At 50.8% G+C, this 15,419-nt stretch overlaps 1 protein-coding gene across 1 annotated transcript in view; it reads left to right on the top strand.

Moving 5' to 3' along the window:
• Positions 1-766: 766 nt before the first annotated feature.
• Positions 767-15,419, top strand: part of SYT17 (synaptotagmin 17) — an 88,424-nt gene continuing 73,771 nt past the window's right edge. The window contains exons 1-4 of the mRNA XM_039255874.1: positions 767-1,223; positions 4,641-4,658; positions 5,323-5,471; positions 12,647-12,795. Coding sequence (XP_039111805.1) covers positions 1,209-1,223; positions 4,641-4,658; positions 5,323-5,471; positions 12,647-12,795 — 331 coding nt within the window. The 5' untranslated portion in view covers positions 767-1,208. The remainder of the gene's footprint in view (positions 1,224-4,640; positions 4,659-5,322; positions 5,472-12,646; positions 12,796-15,419) is intronic.

Genomic DNA, 15,419 nt, shown 5'->3' with positions numbered 1-15,419 from the left:
ATTACTTGCACGTTCGTTTCCTCAGTTGGCCTTGGAGAACAGGCAGGGCAGAGATTTTAAGCCATTTTTAGTGATGAAAAGACAGAGGAGTTGATGAACTGGTGACGGACAACGGGAGATGGCTGGGCATTTTAAAAAGAGAACCAGCGGAGGGCAATGTTCCACTTCAAATCCCTCAGTGCAGGGTGGGCCCCGATTCTCTGGCCCTGGGGTGGGAGAAGCGGTTGTGGGGAGGAATCCAGGCCTGGGCGCCCCAGAGACGCGAGCCCGCGGGACAGGATGGACACGCCCGGAGGCGCACGCTCGCTGGCGCGGAGCTTCGAGCCGGCAGAGGCGCGCACGTCGCGGGCGCGCCGCTGGGTGGCGCTGCCGGGCCGCCCCGCGCCAGACCTGTTGAGCCGAGGGCGCAACTCGGGCAGGTTTAGGGTAAAGGGGCGCTCCGCTCTCTTCGCGCGCCCCTGCGGCCCCGGCCGCCGCACCTCCCTCGGGGGGGTGCCCCACGCCCCACCTTATCTTAAGGCTGGGGTTCGTTTGGCCTCTGCGTTCCTCGCCGCAACAGTTCTAGGCTCGTCGGGTGGGGCGGGAATAAAGTTTGTCCAACCTGGACCGGGAGAGGGCTGGATGGGGAGGACCCTCCCCGCTCCAGACTCCATGGTGGGCAGGACTGTGCCCCCTCGGCTTCAAGGCTGTTCCGGGGGCTCTGCTCTCGGTAGGTGCCAGCCCCCGGGCCGACCGGATGAGCTGACCCGCGCACCGCCCCCTCCCACCCGCTTCCCCATCCCCTCCCCCGCCCCTGGCGCGCACCGGCCCCGGCGTCTCCAGCCCCGCCTGCGCCGGGGTCGCTGCAGTCCCCGCGGCCGCCCCGGGCTCCCTCCCCAGGCGCCCCGGCCTCGTTCCAGCCAAGGGGAGCGCCTCGGGGGGAGCGCCGGACAGCGAGGGTGGCCGAGGCGGGGGCTCTGGGCGCCCTAGCTCTCCCAACCTGGGAGGCGGCCCCGACTCCGGGAGCCTGAACGCAGGGAAAGGCAAGGACGGGGCGGCCGGCGGAGGGGCGGGCGCCGCTCATCAGCCACGCCAGTCACGTCTGGGGCCACCCGGCTGCCTTTTTCTTCCTTTCCCCCTTCGCTTTCTCCCCCCACTCCCCTGTTGGCGAGGGCAAAGTGGCCGTGGCGGCGCCATGCCCGGGCCGGAGTGAGCGCGCGAGGGCGAAAATGGCGTACATCCAGGTAGGGCTGAGGCTGGGGGGCAAGGTCCGCGGTGCGGGTGGGGGGTGCCGCGCCCCCTCGGGCTGTGAGCCCGCCGAAGGGAGGGCACACGGCTGGGCTCCCATAAACTTGCCTCGAGAAAAAGGGTTCCCGAGGGCACGCAACCTGTGCAGCGGCGGGGGTACGCCCCAGGAGAAGGGGCTGGGGACCCCCCACACCCCGGGATGAAGGGCCCCTGTGGACCCTGCACGCGCGCCCTCTCCTCCTCGAGAGGGAATGGGGATGGGGCGGCGGACTTTTCAGCCCCCCGCCCCCCCCCCGTACCCCACCCCTGGGGAGGGGCCGCCGGGAGGGCGGCCCGGGACACGCCAGCCACCCGGCCCGCCAGCTGCCGTTGCCGTGGTGACGGCTCTGGCTAATTGGCCGGCGGAACGAGCCTGAGGCAGCTGTTCCGGCCAGGAGGGACAAGGACGTCGTCTCTCCCGGACACTGGGTGCCGAGGGGTGGGGGACACTCCATAGGCGTGCTGTTAATGGGGGCGGGAGCAACCGATCACTTTCGGCCATTGCATTGTGGTCTGGGAGTTGTGGACCCCCATCACCTTGAGGAAACTCTCACAAGAATCCTTGGACTGAAATAATTTCCAAGCACCGTTTTTGAGGGGAGGCTGCTTTGACTACGAGACCTTTTCCTTCTCTACCAGGGGAGGTGGGGGAAGTGGCGACAGGTCAGCGCCAAGGTCATGCAGTCAGACCTGCAGTCAGACCGTTGAGCTGCTTGCTTTCTGGGGTTGGCTCCTCAGAGCTCAGCAGAGAAGCCTACGGGTTCCCGCATTTAGGGTGCATCTGGGCTTCTCCTCCCCTCGGCTACAGCTGGGGGGGCTGCTGGCCTCACAGTTCCCCACTGGTCACATCTTGTCCTCAGACTTTTCCGCCTGCCAGGAACTCTGCTCACCTGTCTTGGTCTCCTCATTCCTCTCCTGGTTTAGATTTGTTCCATTGGCTTCCATGGAATCTCTAGGTCCTCTTTTCAAGTTCACCGAAGGTCACATTTACTGTACACGTGCTGTGTGCCGAACGCTGTTGGGGGGCTATTCAGCAGTCACTTAACAAACACTTGAGTGGCCACCTACTATGTGTGGGCACTGGGGATACAGCTGTGAAAACAGCATGGTCTCTGCCCTTCAGAATGCACAATCCAGTTAGAAATAAACAGTATTAGAACATGCTTCTGTGGCTTTTAATAACCACCTTCAGGACAGAGATTAGTGACTTGCCCAAGGTCACACAGCTGCTTAGGGGTCATGGTGGGATTTAAAAGGAAGGCTGGTGAGAATCAGTGGGGGATTTGTTCAGCAGCTAATATGAGAATGGCTTGGTGATACTACCTTTCTTTCTAGAACAAGGTGTGAAACTTTTTCTATAAAGATCCAGAGAGTAAATTGTCTTTCTGGGAGGGCTACGTGGTCTGTGTGGCAAATATTCCACTCTGACCATGACGCCAGACAGCCATAGATGCGTAGATAATAGTAAATGCATGGGCGTGGCTGGGTTTCAATAAAACTATTTTATTACTTCTGATTTTTTGCAACCATTTAAAAATGTACAAACCCCGCTAAACTGGACCAGACAGAAACAGGTTGCAGGCCAGATTTAGCCTTGCAAGTCATAGCTTGCCAACCTCTGTCCTAGACTATCTGGGTTCTCCTTCTTTCTGTTTCTTTCTGGCTTGAATCAGTGCTCCTCCATCCAGTCAAATACATGAATCCAGTGGACCCGGTGCGAGGCAAGACTTAGTGTGTCTTCGCTTCTTCCTTCCCCTCTTCCTTTTCCTTGGTTTCTCTCATTTTGCACCTGGGGTTTGAGAAAGCTGGATGATTGGGCCCCTTTGGTGGCCTAGTCTCTACTCACATGGTGTCTTTTGATCGCCACACACACAGGAAATGCTTTCCTCTATGAAAAGAACAGGCGTGGACTGTTGTGAAAAAGCACTTTATCCTTGTACTTTATTTGAAGGATTTTCACGTACTTTCTTTTGTAAGTGCATGAGGGCATGAGGGCTTGAGCTTTTTCCTGCGTCAGCCAGAGAGGACAGGCTCTGGTGCCTCGTAGCATCCAACTGGTCTTGACAAACCACCTCGTTCTCATAAAGCCACAGAAAGAGTGCAGATATTTTGTAGCGGAGCAGCACACGCAAGCATTTGCATAGTCTGAGTCCAAGCTCAGCCATTCTATTAAAGAAAAGAGGTAACTAAGGTTCAGAGTGGCCCCTTCACTTACGCAAGTCACGTGATTGGCCGGTGGTGCCGCCAGCACTAACACTTAACCATGCAGCTCTGTGTGGCCCCCAAGCATCTTCAGGTCTTGCTGTGTATGGCTCCCTGTTTTGCTTTTGGAAGAGTTTGTGATTAGTGCCTGAGACTTTGTTTCCCAAGCCACAACCATTCCCTTATCACTTTAAGGATTTTGAATTTTTTGTAAGCTATCACTTGTACCATATTTATTTAATACTTTTTCCTATAAATGGACTTACTTTTTTTTTTTTTTAATTAAAATCATATTTTTTGCAAGTGTTAGAAATCGGTTAACACACAATGATACCAAAGGGAGATCTCCTCCTGGAAAGAGAAGTGAAAGAGAGGATAACTTTCTCCCTCTTGATTTGAAGTTCTGAGTTTGAGTTCGTCTCTGGGATATATCCTAATCTACCTGGTTTACTGGGCCCATTCATCGGAAGTCCCTGTGACTCTTCCCTTGAAGAGGGGGAGGGAATTTGTGCCTTGGAAACCCGTGAGAAGAAGTGAGGGTGGGAGGTGGGGCTGAAAAGGGAGGTAGCCCCACCCCCTCCACCCCCCAGGACCAGATTATGGCTTCCTTTTGGGCTCCCTGTGTTTGTGGGTGGTCATAGAAACTCTCCACCATCACCATTGGAGCAGAATTGTAAGGTAGGGCCTCCGGGAGGGTGGAGGAGCCAAGTGACATCCACCGTGTGCCTGCCTGCATGTTAGCTAATCATGGCCTTTTGGGGTGGCTTCATGGCTATTTCTGTATAGGAAGGTTTGCTCTTCCCAAGCGTGGCTGCATTGGATAGCATGACTATCTATCCACCCGCTCTGATTCATAACAGCATACGGTGCAAATCAAATCGAAATGCTAAAGTTTCCCATTTATTTGGTGTTGGTTAGCCAGGAGGTTACCAGCAGCCCGGCAGATAGCAGCACCTTGTTAGGGAGTCGGCTCCCTTCCCAGGATGGTAAGTGGAAAGATGCAGGGCTTTTTTTTTTTTTTGTTTCCCTCTCTCTCTCTCTCTCTCTCTCTCTCTCTTTCTTTTTTCTTTTCCGAGTTGATGGAATATTGCTAAACTGGTCTTGTCTCTCTTTTTGTAATTCTCTCACCCCCGACGCCCCTTGGCTTCTCCGTGGGATCTCTAAAAGGGCAGTTGGAACCTTTAAACGAGGTGGGTTAATTTGATGATTCGTGTGGTCTGGTTTTTGATCAAGAAGCGCTTGCCTTTCGTTTTGGAGTCTTATGTGGGGCTGTGGGGTCGTTGGATGTGAAGGCAGTCACTAGGTGTTACGAGCGGCACAGTTTCGCTGCGTTTCTGTGGAAGGGAGATCCCGATGAAAAGACACTAAAGCAGACAAGGTGGCTCTCCCTCCCCACCCCCTCCTCACTCCGTTTGATTACCTCTGTTTACTGTCCTGTCGCGGAGATTTTTTTTTTTTCCAAAAAAAATCTTTTAGCTTTGCTTTCAAGAAGACAGGGTAATATTCATTGTGTTTTCGAGAACATATTGTATAGCCCTCATGATGCTGTATAAACCACCCACATGTCAAGCACGGCATTCGCATAAACTACAAAAGGGAATACCTGCGAATGTTTTGCTCGCTATTAAGGGCTCCAGCGAGGTGGTGTTTGCCATCTTTGTGCCTGCAGTTGGTAAATAGAAACAGAAAACATTTTGTTCTAAGTGTTCAGCAGCAGAGACAGACCTCCTGAATGTCATTATTTCTCATCAGGGATCAGCTGCTTGTAATTTCGGGTGTTTTTCCTCTTCCTCCTCTCCCCCCCCCTCCTCCCCACTCCCCCTCCCCACTGCCCACCTCCCCCAATGGCCTCAGGGTTTTCTTTCTAGAATCTCCGATCTGCTACTGTGCAGATGGACTTGCAGGCATTGCTGTCAGAAGTGTTATGAGTCCAGCTGTTGCCAGTCGAGTGAGGACGAGGTTGAAATTCTGGGACCTTTCCCTGCCCAGACTCCTCCCTGGCTGTAAGTAAAACTGCTCTGAACTTCCTTGAAGGTGACCTCAAGACCTTTCTTTTCCCGGTTTCCGAGAGGGGGTGCGGGCAGGAGGATTGGGGTATGGAAGAGGGAAAGGCCAGGTGTCCGTTGACCTCTCTGCTGCTGACGGCGCCGCGCTCTGTGCCTCCCACGTTTTTGGGCAGGCGGGTGAGGCCGGCTGGCGGAGAGCCTGTCGTTGAAGTAGTTTCACGTCGGCTCCCCTGAGATACGGGCTGTGCAGTGCTAGGCGTGTGGGCACTTGTGATCACGGTGAGTATCGCTGCAAGTGGAGAAAGAGCTCGGGGAGCATCTGTCTGGATGCTTCAAGGGATGTCCAGGTTCCGAAGGTTTCCATCCAAGCCAGGATGGCAGACTGTCCTACCGCCTGACCCGGCGCTTGGCACATAGTCGATGCTCAATAAAAACCGCTATGTGGGCGGTAGAGGGAATGAACAAACAAATGCCTTTTTGCTGGTCTGAACGAGAACTCCAGAAGCAGGGAAGCAGAAGAGCACCCCCAGGCCCCATCCTGTCCTCCAACGCTGTTCATGTTCTCTCTGGCATCTCTCATTTTATTTCTAATTCGTGCTCCTCCCGCGCCTGCATACAACATCTCCATCTGCCAGTCGCTCAGATATTTTGGGAACGCAGTTTTGAAGCTTCTCAGCCACGTGTCTGGTCCACCTCTCTGTGGCTGAGAGAGGAGCATGGCCAGAGAGCCTGGGCTGAGTCTGGAAGTCCAGCACCGAGAAGGGGCCTGGCCATCCTTGAGGACAGGTTCTCGTGACAGAGTGGGAGGCCCAGAGAGGGCAAGAGGCGGTGCAAGGGCCCACAGCCAGAGCCTCCATGGGAACCCGGTGCTGTTTCAGCTAAATCTTGTGGAAGTCCATGGTGTCCCCTCTTTCCCTTCAAGTTGGGGGTCATGGCTCCCTCCTCTCATCTGCTCTTAGCAGCAAGCATCGAACATTTCCATACATAGCAGAATGGTCTGCAGCAGGCTCCATGCATTCAAATCCAGTTCCTCCTACTTGTTTCTAGTTCTGTGACCTTGGGCAAGTCATTACATCTCTGGGCCTTGATTTCCCATCTGTAAAATGGGGGTGATAAAAATCATAGTGTTTATCTCCTATGGTTGTTGTCGTGACTGCATGGATCTGTACACAGAAAAGCACTGCAGGGTGACTGACACCTGGTTGGCAATCATAAATGTAAGTGATTCATCTAACCCTGTCGGGTCTCGGTTTTCTCATCTGTAAAGTGAGAACAGTAATAGAACTTATTATATAGGGATGTGATTAAGCATAACCTGCTTTGCAGAGTAGTAAGTAATCACTTTTTTATTCTTTTATTATTATTTTTATTTTATTGTTTATTTTTGAGAGAGAGAGAGAAAGCACATGGGAGCAGGGGAGGAACAGAGAGAGAAGGGGGAGACAGAGAATCTGAAGAGGCCTTCGTGCTGCCAGCAGAGCCTGATGTGGGATGTGGGGCTCAAACCCACGACCATCATGACCTTGGCCGAAGTTGACCCTTAACCAACTGAGCCACCCAGGTGCCCCAGTAATCATTTCTGATATATTTCTGTTATTTGTAGATTCTTTTTTTTTTTTTTTTTTTTTTTTTTTTTTTTTAGGAAGAGAGAGTGTGTAACTTGGGGAGAGAGGAAGAGGGAGAAAGAGAATCTCAAGCGGGCTCCACGCCCAGCGCATAGCCCAAAGTGGGGCTTAGTCTCACAACACTGAGGTCATGACCTGAGCCAAAATCAAGAGTTGGATGCTCTTTTTTAAATTCTTTTTAGGGACGCCTGGGTGGCTTGGTCGGTTAAGCATCCGACTCTTGGTTTCAGTCAGGTCATGATCCTCCAGTTCGTGAGTTTAAGTCCCACATCGGGCTCTGTGCTGATGGTGCTGGGCCTGCTTGGGATTCTGTCTCCCTTTCTCTGTCTTCTGTCTCTGTGGCCCTCCCTAGCTTGTAGTCTCTCATTCTCTCTTTCGAAATAAATAAATATACTTAAAAAACTTTTTTAAATGTTTATTTATTTTTAAGAGAGAGACAGAATGCAAGTGGGAAAGGGGCAGAAAGAGAGGGAGACAGAATCCGAAGCAGGCTCCAGGCTCTGAGCTGTCAGCACAGAACCCAACATGGGGCTTGAACTCACAGATGGTGAAATCATGACCTGAGCCAAAGTCGGACGCTTAACCAATTGAGCCACTCAGGTGCCCCAGGAGTTGGATGCTCTTGACTGAGCCACCCAGGAGCCCCACTAGAGATTTTTTAAATTGGTGTAAAGATAGTGTTAAGAGGGTGGAGATGTTTGGTGAAACCAGTCATTAATCAAGGTCATTCCCATTTTCTAGTGCCCTTGGTGGCAGAGCTTGGCTCAGCCCACCCGGTATCTTGAAAGCCATCCTCAGACGGTGCCAGCTCTGTGAGGGCAGGGTTTTTATCTGTGTTGTTCACTACAAAAAATAGTTATTGACCTACTGGCAAAAATTGGATCCTGAAAGTGCCAGTCATCTGGTTGAAACCTTACAGTTTCTTTGGTAATCATTTCTGGAGGATGCCCTGTGTGCCAGGCACAATGGGATGCAGAGGCTAGCGAGTCTCATTAGTGCGCTCAGGAGGTTTTAAATCTGGTACAGGGGATAAGGCAGGTACGTAGGTCCAGCCACCCCTGGAATTGTGCATTCACAGCCTGCACACCCATATGGCAGTTCTGCATAGGGTCTTGCTATGGAAAAAATCCAGGGGTAATGGCTTCAGGCATAGCTGGATCCAGGGGCGCACATGTTGTCATGGGCATGCATTGGTGCCTTCTCTCACTCCCTCTCTCTTTCTGTTTCTTCTGTATTGGCCTCATTCTTGAGCTTGTTTTCTTTGCTTCATTCTCAATAGCAGCAAACAAACCAGGGAAGGCTCTCATTGTCCTGGTTTGGGTCATGTGCCAATCACTTTTGCTTGGAGGAAATGGGGCTAGGATCATGCCTGGATTGTCTGACCACCCTAGAGCCAGGGAAAGGGTCATTCCCACCTGACACACATGAGCTAAGCTAAGTAGACCAGGGATTTGGCAGACTTTTCCTGTAAAGGGCCAGACAGTGAACATTTTAGCCTCATGGGCTTAGTCTCTGTCTCAACCACTCACTTCTGTCGTTGTAGCGTGAAAGCAGCCATAGACGATGCATTAATGATTGGACCTGGCTCCAATCTTACTTCATTTACAAAATCAGGCAGCAGATTTGGCCCCATAGTTTGCTGATCGTTGTATTAGGCAATTTTTAAGTTCATTTATTTACTTTGAAAGAGAGAGAATGATCTGGGAAGGGGCAGAGAGAGGGGAAGAGAGAGAATCCCAAGCAGGATCCACACTGCCATCTTCGAGCCTGATGTCGGGCTCGAACTCATGAACCGTGAGATCATGACCCGAGCCAAAATCTAGAGGGGTGCTTACTGACTGAGCCACCCAGCTGCCCGTCAGTGGAGAATCCTGATGGACGTTGAAAATCAGTCAGGTACCTGTTTTTCCCAGATAGCCAGATGTTGAGTATTACAGACACATGGCCTGCGTTCTAGCACTGAGCTGGAGGGCAGTTGCACTTTACCTGGGCTGCTGACCCTTTGTGCAAGCAGGGGACTCTTTCAGGGGGTAAGGGGTTGGGACCCTTTGGGAAGACACTTTGGTTTTGCCACAAGCAGAGAGAGGGCTGGACCCTTCCCAGCAGGGCTTACACACCACACAACTCCAGAAGGCTCCATTCACCGGGTCGTCTTTGTGATTGATAACACCCAGAGCTCTGCAGTCTAGAGCCTGAACAGCGGTACATGACCTTCCACGCTTCCCAGGATGAATATCTTGCGTCCTGGGTAGCAACTTAGTACCTTTGTGGCACACAACATAATGCAAAATGTTAAGAGAAATCTGTAAAGGGGAGGCGGGTTAAATCATTCAGAAAGTGAGTTTACAGCTTGTGCTTTCCCCAGATTTATTTACCAAGTGGGCAGTTGCATGTTATGAAACAGGCAGGGAGTAGAAATGTCAAGTGTACAGGCTTTGCAGTGCTGTTCCTACTGTGACATTTGAGCGAAGAACCACAGGATGTGCCTCTCTGTGGGGCAGCAGGTGACAGATGAGCTGGTCCTTTGTGTGTGTGATTTGGGGGGACACACCATTAATTGTCACATATACTCCTATCACTTGGATCCTCCATTCTTTCCTTGGCTGGGCTGGGCTGGGGAAGGTCAGGAAAACTACAATCCCACTGGCTCTTTTTGGAGCAATGCCAGAAGCCCCTCACTGAAGAGTGACGTAGGTTATTTCTTTGTCTAGCAAGCACGTATTGCATACCTACTATGTGCACAGCTCTTACAGGCCTCACACGGGATGCCCTGCTCAGTGGTTTGGGGCATGCACCTCAGAGGCTGGTATTGCTGGACTGCATTGGGAGTTTAACAGAGGTGCAAAATAATTATCCGTCCCAACCCCCACCCCACCAGGCTTCCAGGCTTCCATTCCCCAGTCGGTAAAGGGGATGAGGGTTGTGAATAACAAAAGTAAACTCCGGATTGTTTTAAGGATGAAATGAGATTCAGACAGAGCATCTAACACAGCGCCTGGCACGTAGTTGGTGCTCAGCACCTGGTACTTTGATCAAGATAAGTACAGATCTCCCCCCACCCCCCATTTAAGAAATGTACCCTGCTGTGGGAGCTGTGACAAGAAAAGCACTCAGATCATCCTGAGACCAGATAAGTCAGATAAGAGTCCCAAGAAGGGTGTATTCATTCCTTCATTTACTGAGAAAATGGATGTCGAAGAGGCCACACGTGCCAGACTCAGTGCCAGGGCAGGGTCCGTGGTGAATAAGACACTGCCCTGCCCTCGTGGGGCCAGGACCTGGCATCAGATGCAGAAGACAAGCCGCAATGAAAGGGGAGTTATGAGAGTTGTTAAGGGGGGAAAGAAGGTGCAGGGCTAAGGGCTGATGGGCTAAGGAGGAGGTGACAGGGACAGGGTGGGGCCACTCTGGGGAGGTGCTGTTGAAGCGGAGACCTGACTGATGAGAAGGAACCTCACAGGAGATGGAGATGGGAAGAGCATCCCAAGCGGAGAGAACAGCATGGCTCGGCTGGCTGTGTTGGAGGAAGGGCTAGGAAGCCTGGGGGGTGCAGAGAGGGCAGGGGCGGCCCCCATGAGGTCTGCGAGGACTGGACCGGAGCTCCAGGGTGTGATCTCTGTCAAGCTGGGTGGGGCCTCACAGGTGGAGGTGCTCAGGTGGTTAGTTCTGCCTTCTTTGACAGGTGCTGCTACTTTCATTTAAGGGAGAGAGAGAATGCATGATACAGTATGATTGCATTTCTTTGCCTTCTCCTCCTCCACATTTCATCTGCTATATTCACTTCTTACAGACCAGGAACAGGAGGCAAGCAAGGACTGGGCATCTTCCCCCCCCCCCCCCCCCCCCCCCCCCCCCCCCCCCGCAATATGCCCGGTCTTGTCCTGGCTGTGACCCTTATATTTCTTTGGAAGAACATCAGATCAGTCTCATTTCATGCCCAGGATGCATCTGAAGACCGCCTAGAATTGGAAGCTTGCATTTTTCAAGACCAACTCCGGTGCAGGCTTAAATGTCAAGTGGTGGGTAGGGACGCAGTCTTGGAAAGTATCAATCTATAGCCACAACAGCTTAGGGGCATGTTATTAGCAGCATCCATCTCACAGGCCACGCCTCCAGTTTCCTCCGCCCCTTTCCTCTCTCCCAAGTGCCCTTACCTAGCTTTACGGGAATTGTAAAAACAGGTTGGAATAATACCAGCTAAAATGTATTGAGCGCATTCCTACTACATAACCAAGAACTGTTCTAAGCATTTTATATGTGTTAACTCATTCATTGTTCATTGTAATCATACAAGGTGGGTACTATTATTATTCCCATTTTGCAGATGGGTAGATGGAGGCACAGAGAGAGGAAGGGCCTTGCCCAAGGTCACCTAGGCAGGGTTCAAACCTAGAGGTTCTGCTCTTCATTACTACCCTGTGTCTCCCTACCCCGTGACACAGTCAGTGTTTTTGATTCTTTCAGTACTTTTCATCCTCATTGGAAGCACGTGGTATCAGAGCTGCTGCTCATTTTTATCTGTTTCTTCACATCGAACTATTGTTCGTAAATCATTCATTCTCAGCACCTTTGTAGCTATCGCCCTGACACTCGAAGAACTCTTGAGCGACACTGTTATGGGGTGTTTTGTAAATATTTATTTATTTTGAGAGAGAGAGCACACGTGCGTGTGAGTAGGGGAGGGGCAGAGAGAGAGGAAGAGAGAGAATCCCAAGCAGGCTCCATGCTGTCAGTGCAGAGCACTGTGCGGGGCTCAAACTCACGAACCATAAGATCATGACCTGAGCCAAAATCAAGAGTTGGACACTTTAACTGACTGAGCCACCCAGGAGCCCCTGTTATATAGGATGTTTTTTTAAAGATGTTAAAGTAGAGACACACTGAGGGTTGAAATAGCAGGGCATTTTTCAGCAGAAGCCATTTGCAGAAGATCAAATGGGTCTAAACCACCCTCAGGTGCTTTCCAGACAGAAGACCAACAGACCTGGTCTTGACTTTGCCAAAGTGGCGCCCCCATGTGGCAGTATCCTGAGTTAAGTATCCCTCCCCGCGGTCTGGCCTTTGAATTACGTACACTCTTGACAGATTGTTCTAAATTGGAAAGTATTTATTCAGTATCGTTTCACATTTTGTGCAAAACGTAAGATGTTATTGGGGCACCTGGGTGGCTCAGTGGGTTAAGTGTCTGACTTCAGCTCAGGTCGTGATCTCATGGTTCATGAGTTTGAGCCCCATATTGGGTTCCTTGCTGTCAGCGGGGAACCGCTTTGCAGCCTCTGTCCCTCTCCCCTCCCCCATCTCTGTCCCTCTCCCCACTCATGTGTGCGCTCATGTGCACGCTCTCTCTCAAAAATAAATAAACATTAAGAAAAAAAAGTAAGCTGTTTTTGAGAGCTTAGGGCCACCACACGGATTCAGGTTTGTCTTATTGCAAGTAGTAGAAGTTGGATCTGGGACAGTTTCATCATGGGTCTGTCCTCCAAGGGAGAGAGATGCCAGTCCCTGGAGTTTTCCTGACGACCGTTGAGACCTCTTCTTTTCCTGCAGGATGGCCAGCCGGAGCAGTGACAAGGATGGGGATTCCGTCCATACAGCCAGTGACGTCCCTCTGACCCCACGGACCAACTCCCCAGATCGAAGATGCTCGTCGTCAGACACATCCAAGTCTACCTACAGCCTGACGCGGAGGATTTCAAGTAAGCGCCTCTGCTGTGATGTCTAGTGTGCGCGGCTCAGCAGTCCTGTGCTGCCCCGCCTCTGCTCAGAGCCCGTGATCCAGCCCCGTTAGCTGGGACCCCAGGACAGGAGGGGCGGGCTGGCTTTCCCAGACCCTCGGCAGCATCCCTGCATGGAGCGGTGTGAGCAAAGGGCCTGCCTCGGCCTCCCTGGAGTGGCCAGGGCAAGGTAGGGACTGTGGCCGTTGGGGAGCTAATGCCCCGTGGAAAGGGGGCAGCTGCTACTTGGCGCCTGCTGCGTGAGATCGTGGGCTCCATGTTACCTGACTTCTCTGAAGAGACTGGCAGTCTGTGTTTCTATGTGATGCTTCCTTTGCTTTGAAACCCGACAAAATGTATCTATGGCTCACATTTTGTCTCCAGGCCCCCAGTTTGTCTGTTCTGATGTAGAGCATATGTGTTTGACCAAGTGGCATGATTTGGGTGGGGAGGAGAAAGAAGGATAAAGCCCAAAATTCCCAGCCTCCCCTCACTTCCCGGAAGTATCTCCACTGTCTCATTCAGTTGTCTGCAGTTCACTTAACAGAGGAGGGAAAAACTTAAAGTTCATGAAATAAATCCACTCCTGTGGAAATATTGGTGTCTAATCTTTCCAGGAGTAAATAGGGAAGAAAAAGGAAGCAGAGAAAAGTTCAAGGGCTTGAAAGAGTGCAAAAGAGACGTGAGGCTTCTCTAGGCCTCAGTCTTTCCATCTGAAAAATGGGAGGGCTGTTCTTGACTTACGCTGTCCAATGCATGTTGCTGGTGAGCATTTAAATGGGGGGCTAATTGAGACATGTATGTGTTATGTACCCATGATTTTGAAACCAGTACATAAAAAGAGAATTTATTTTTTTTTTTAATTTTTTTAATGTTTTATTTATCTCTAGGAGAGAGAGAGAGAGACAGTGTGAACAGGGGAGGGTCAGAGAGGGAGTCACAGACTGAAACAGGCTCCAGGCTCTGAGCTGGCAGTCAGCACAGAGCCCGATGCGGGGCTTGAACCCACGAACTGCGAGATCATGACCTAAGCGAAAGTCGGACGCTTAACCGACTAAGCCACCCAGGCACCCCGAGAATTTATTTTTTTTAAAAAATATTTTTTAACATTTATTCCTTTTTGAAAGACAGATTGTGAGCAGGGGTGGGGCAGAGAGAGAGGGAGACACAGAAGCCAAAGCAGGCTCCAGGCTCTGAGCTGTCAGCACAGAGTCCGACACGGGACTCAAACCCACGAGCAGTGAGAAAATGACCTGAGCAGAAGTCTGGCAGTCAACCGACTAAGCCACCAGGCGCCCCAAGAGAATTTAAACTGTCTCACTAAAATGTTTTTATTGGGGCGCCTGGGTAGCTTATTTGGTTAAGTGTCCAACTTCGGCTCAGGTCACGATCTCACGGTTTGTGGGTTTGAGCCCTGCGTCTGGCTCTGTACTGACAACTCAGAGCCTGGAGCCTGCTTTGGCTTCTGTGTCTCCCTCTCTCTCTGCCCCTCCCCTGCTTGTGCTCTGTCTGTTTCTCAAAAATAAATAAATGTAAAAAAAATTTAAAAAAATAAAATGTTTTTATTTTGATTATATGTCAAAAAATTTAATTTCATCCATTTCTTTTTTTTATATTTTTTTAATGCTAATTTATTTTTTGAGGAGAGACAGAGAAGAGTGCGAGAAAGGGAAGGGCAGAGAGAGAGAGAAAGAGAGAAGGAGTTACAGAATCTGAAGCAGGCTCCAGGCTCCGAGTTGTCAGCTCAGACCTGATGCGGGACTCCAGCTCATGGAGTGTGAAATCATGACCTGAGCCAAAGTTGGACACTTAACCAGCTGAACCACCCAGGCGCCCCTTCACCCATTTCTTTGTACTTTTAAGAAAATTGTGGCTACTGGAAAATTTTATATTCCCTGTGTGGTTTGTATTTCTGGCCCCCATTGTATGTCTCTTGAAGAGCACTGGTCTAGATAGTTCCTAGGTCTCATGCGCAGCTGTCTACACAGATGAATTCCATTTAGCACACAGCTGTCAGAGCACTGGCCATGCACCAGACATGGGTCTCATGATTTTCGCAGGCAGGACAGGTGTTCGAGCAACTAACAAGCATGTCATGAAAGAACAAATACTGTATGATTCCATGTAGATGGGGAATCTAAGGGTTAAACTCCTAGGATCGGAAAATAGAATGTGGTTACCAGGGACTGTGGGGAAGGGGTCTTGGGGAGGTGTTGGTTTTGGTTATGCAAGATAAGGAAGTTCTTGAGATCTACCGTACAGCACAGTGCCTATAGTTCACAATGTTGTGTGGTGTCCTCAGAAATTTTCTAACAGACTACATGTTAGGTCCTTATCACCAGAAAAATTAAATAAGTACAGAAGGCAGGAGAAAACTTTTGGAGGGGATGGTATAGGCTTATGACATAGATCGTGGTGACAGTTTCACAGATGCCTACCTACCTCCCCACTCATCAAGTTGTGTACGTTAAATTTGCACAGCCTTTTCTATGTCAATTGTGCCTCAATTAAATAGTTTTTAAAAGAAATCCCATGAGCTCATTGCTAGAATGGAGGGATGAGCAAAGATTCGAAGGATGAACTTGGGAGCAATGAACTCTGCTGGT

Source organism: Hyaena hyaena, unplaced genomic scaffold (genome assembly GCF_003009895.1).
Source record: "Hyaena hyaena isolate Hyena2069 unplaced genomic scaffold, ASM300989v1 scaffold_550, whole genome shotgun sequence".
Lineage (NCBI taxonomy): Eukaryota > Metazoa > Chordata > Mammalia > Carnivora > Hyaenidae > Hyaena > Hyaena hyaena.
The sequence above is the reverse complement of the archived record's forward strand: the minus strand, read 5'-3'. Positions and strand labels throughout refer to the sequence as shown.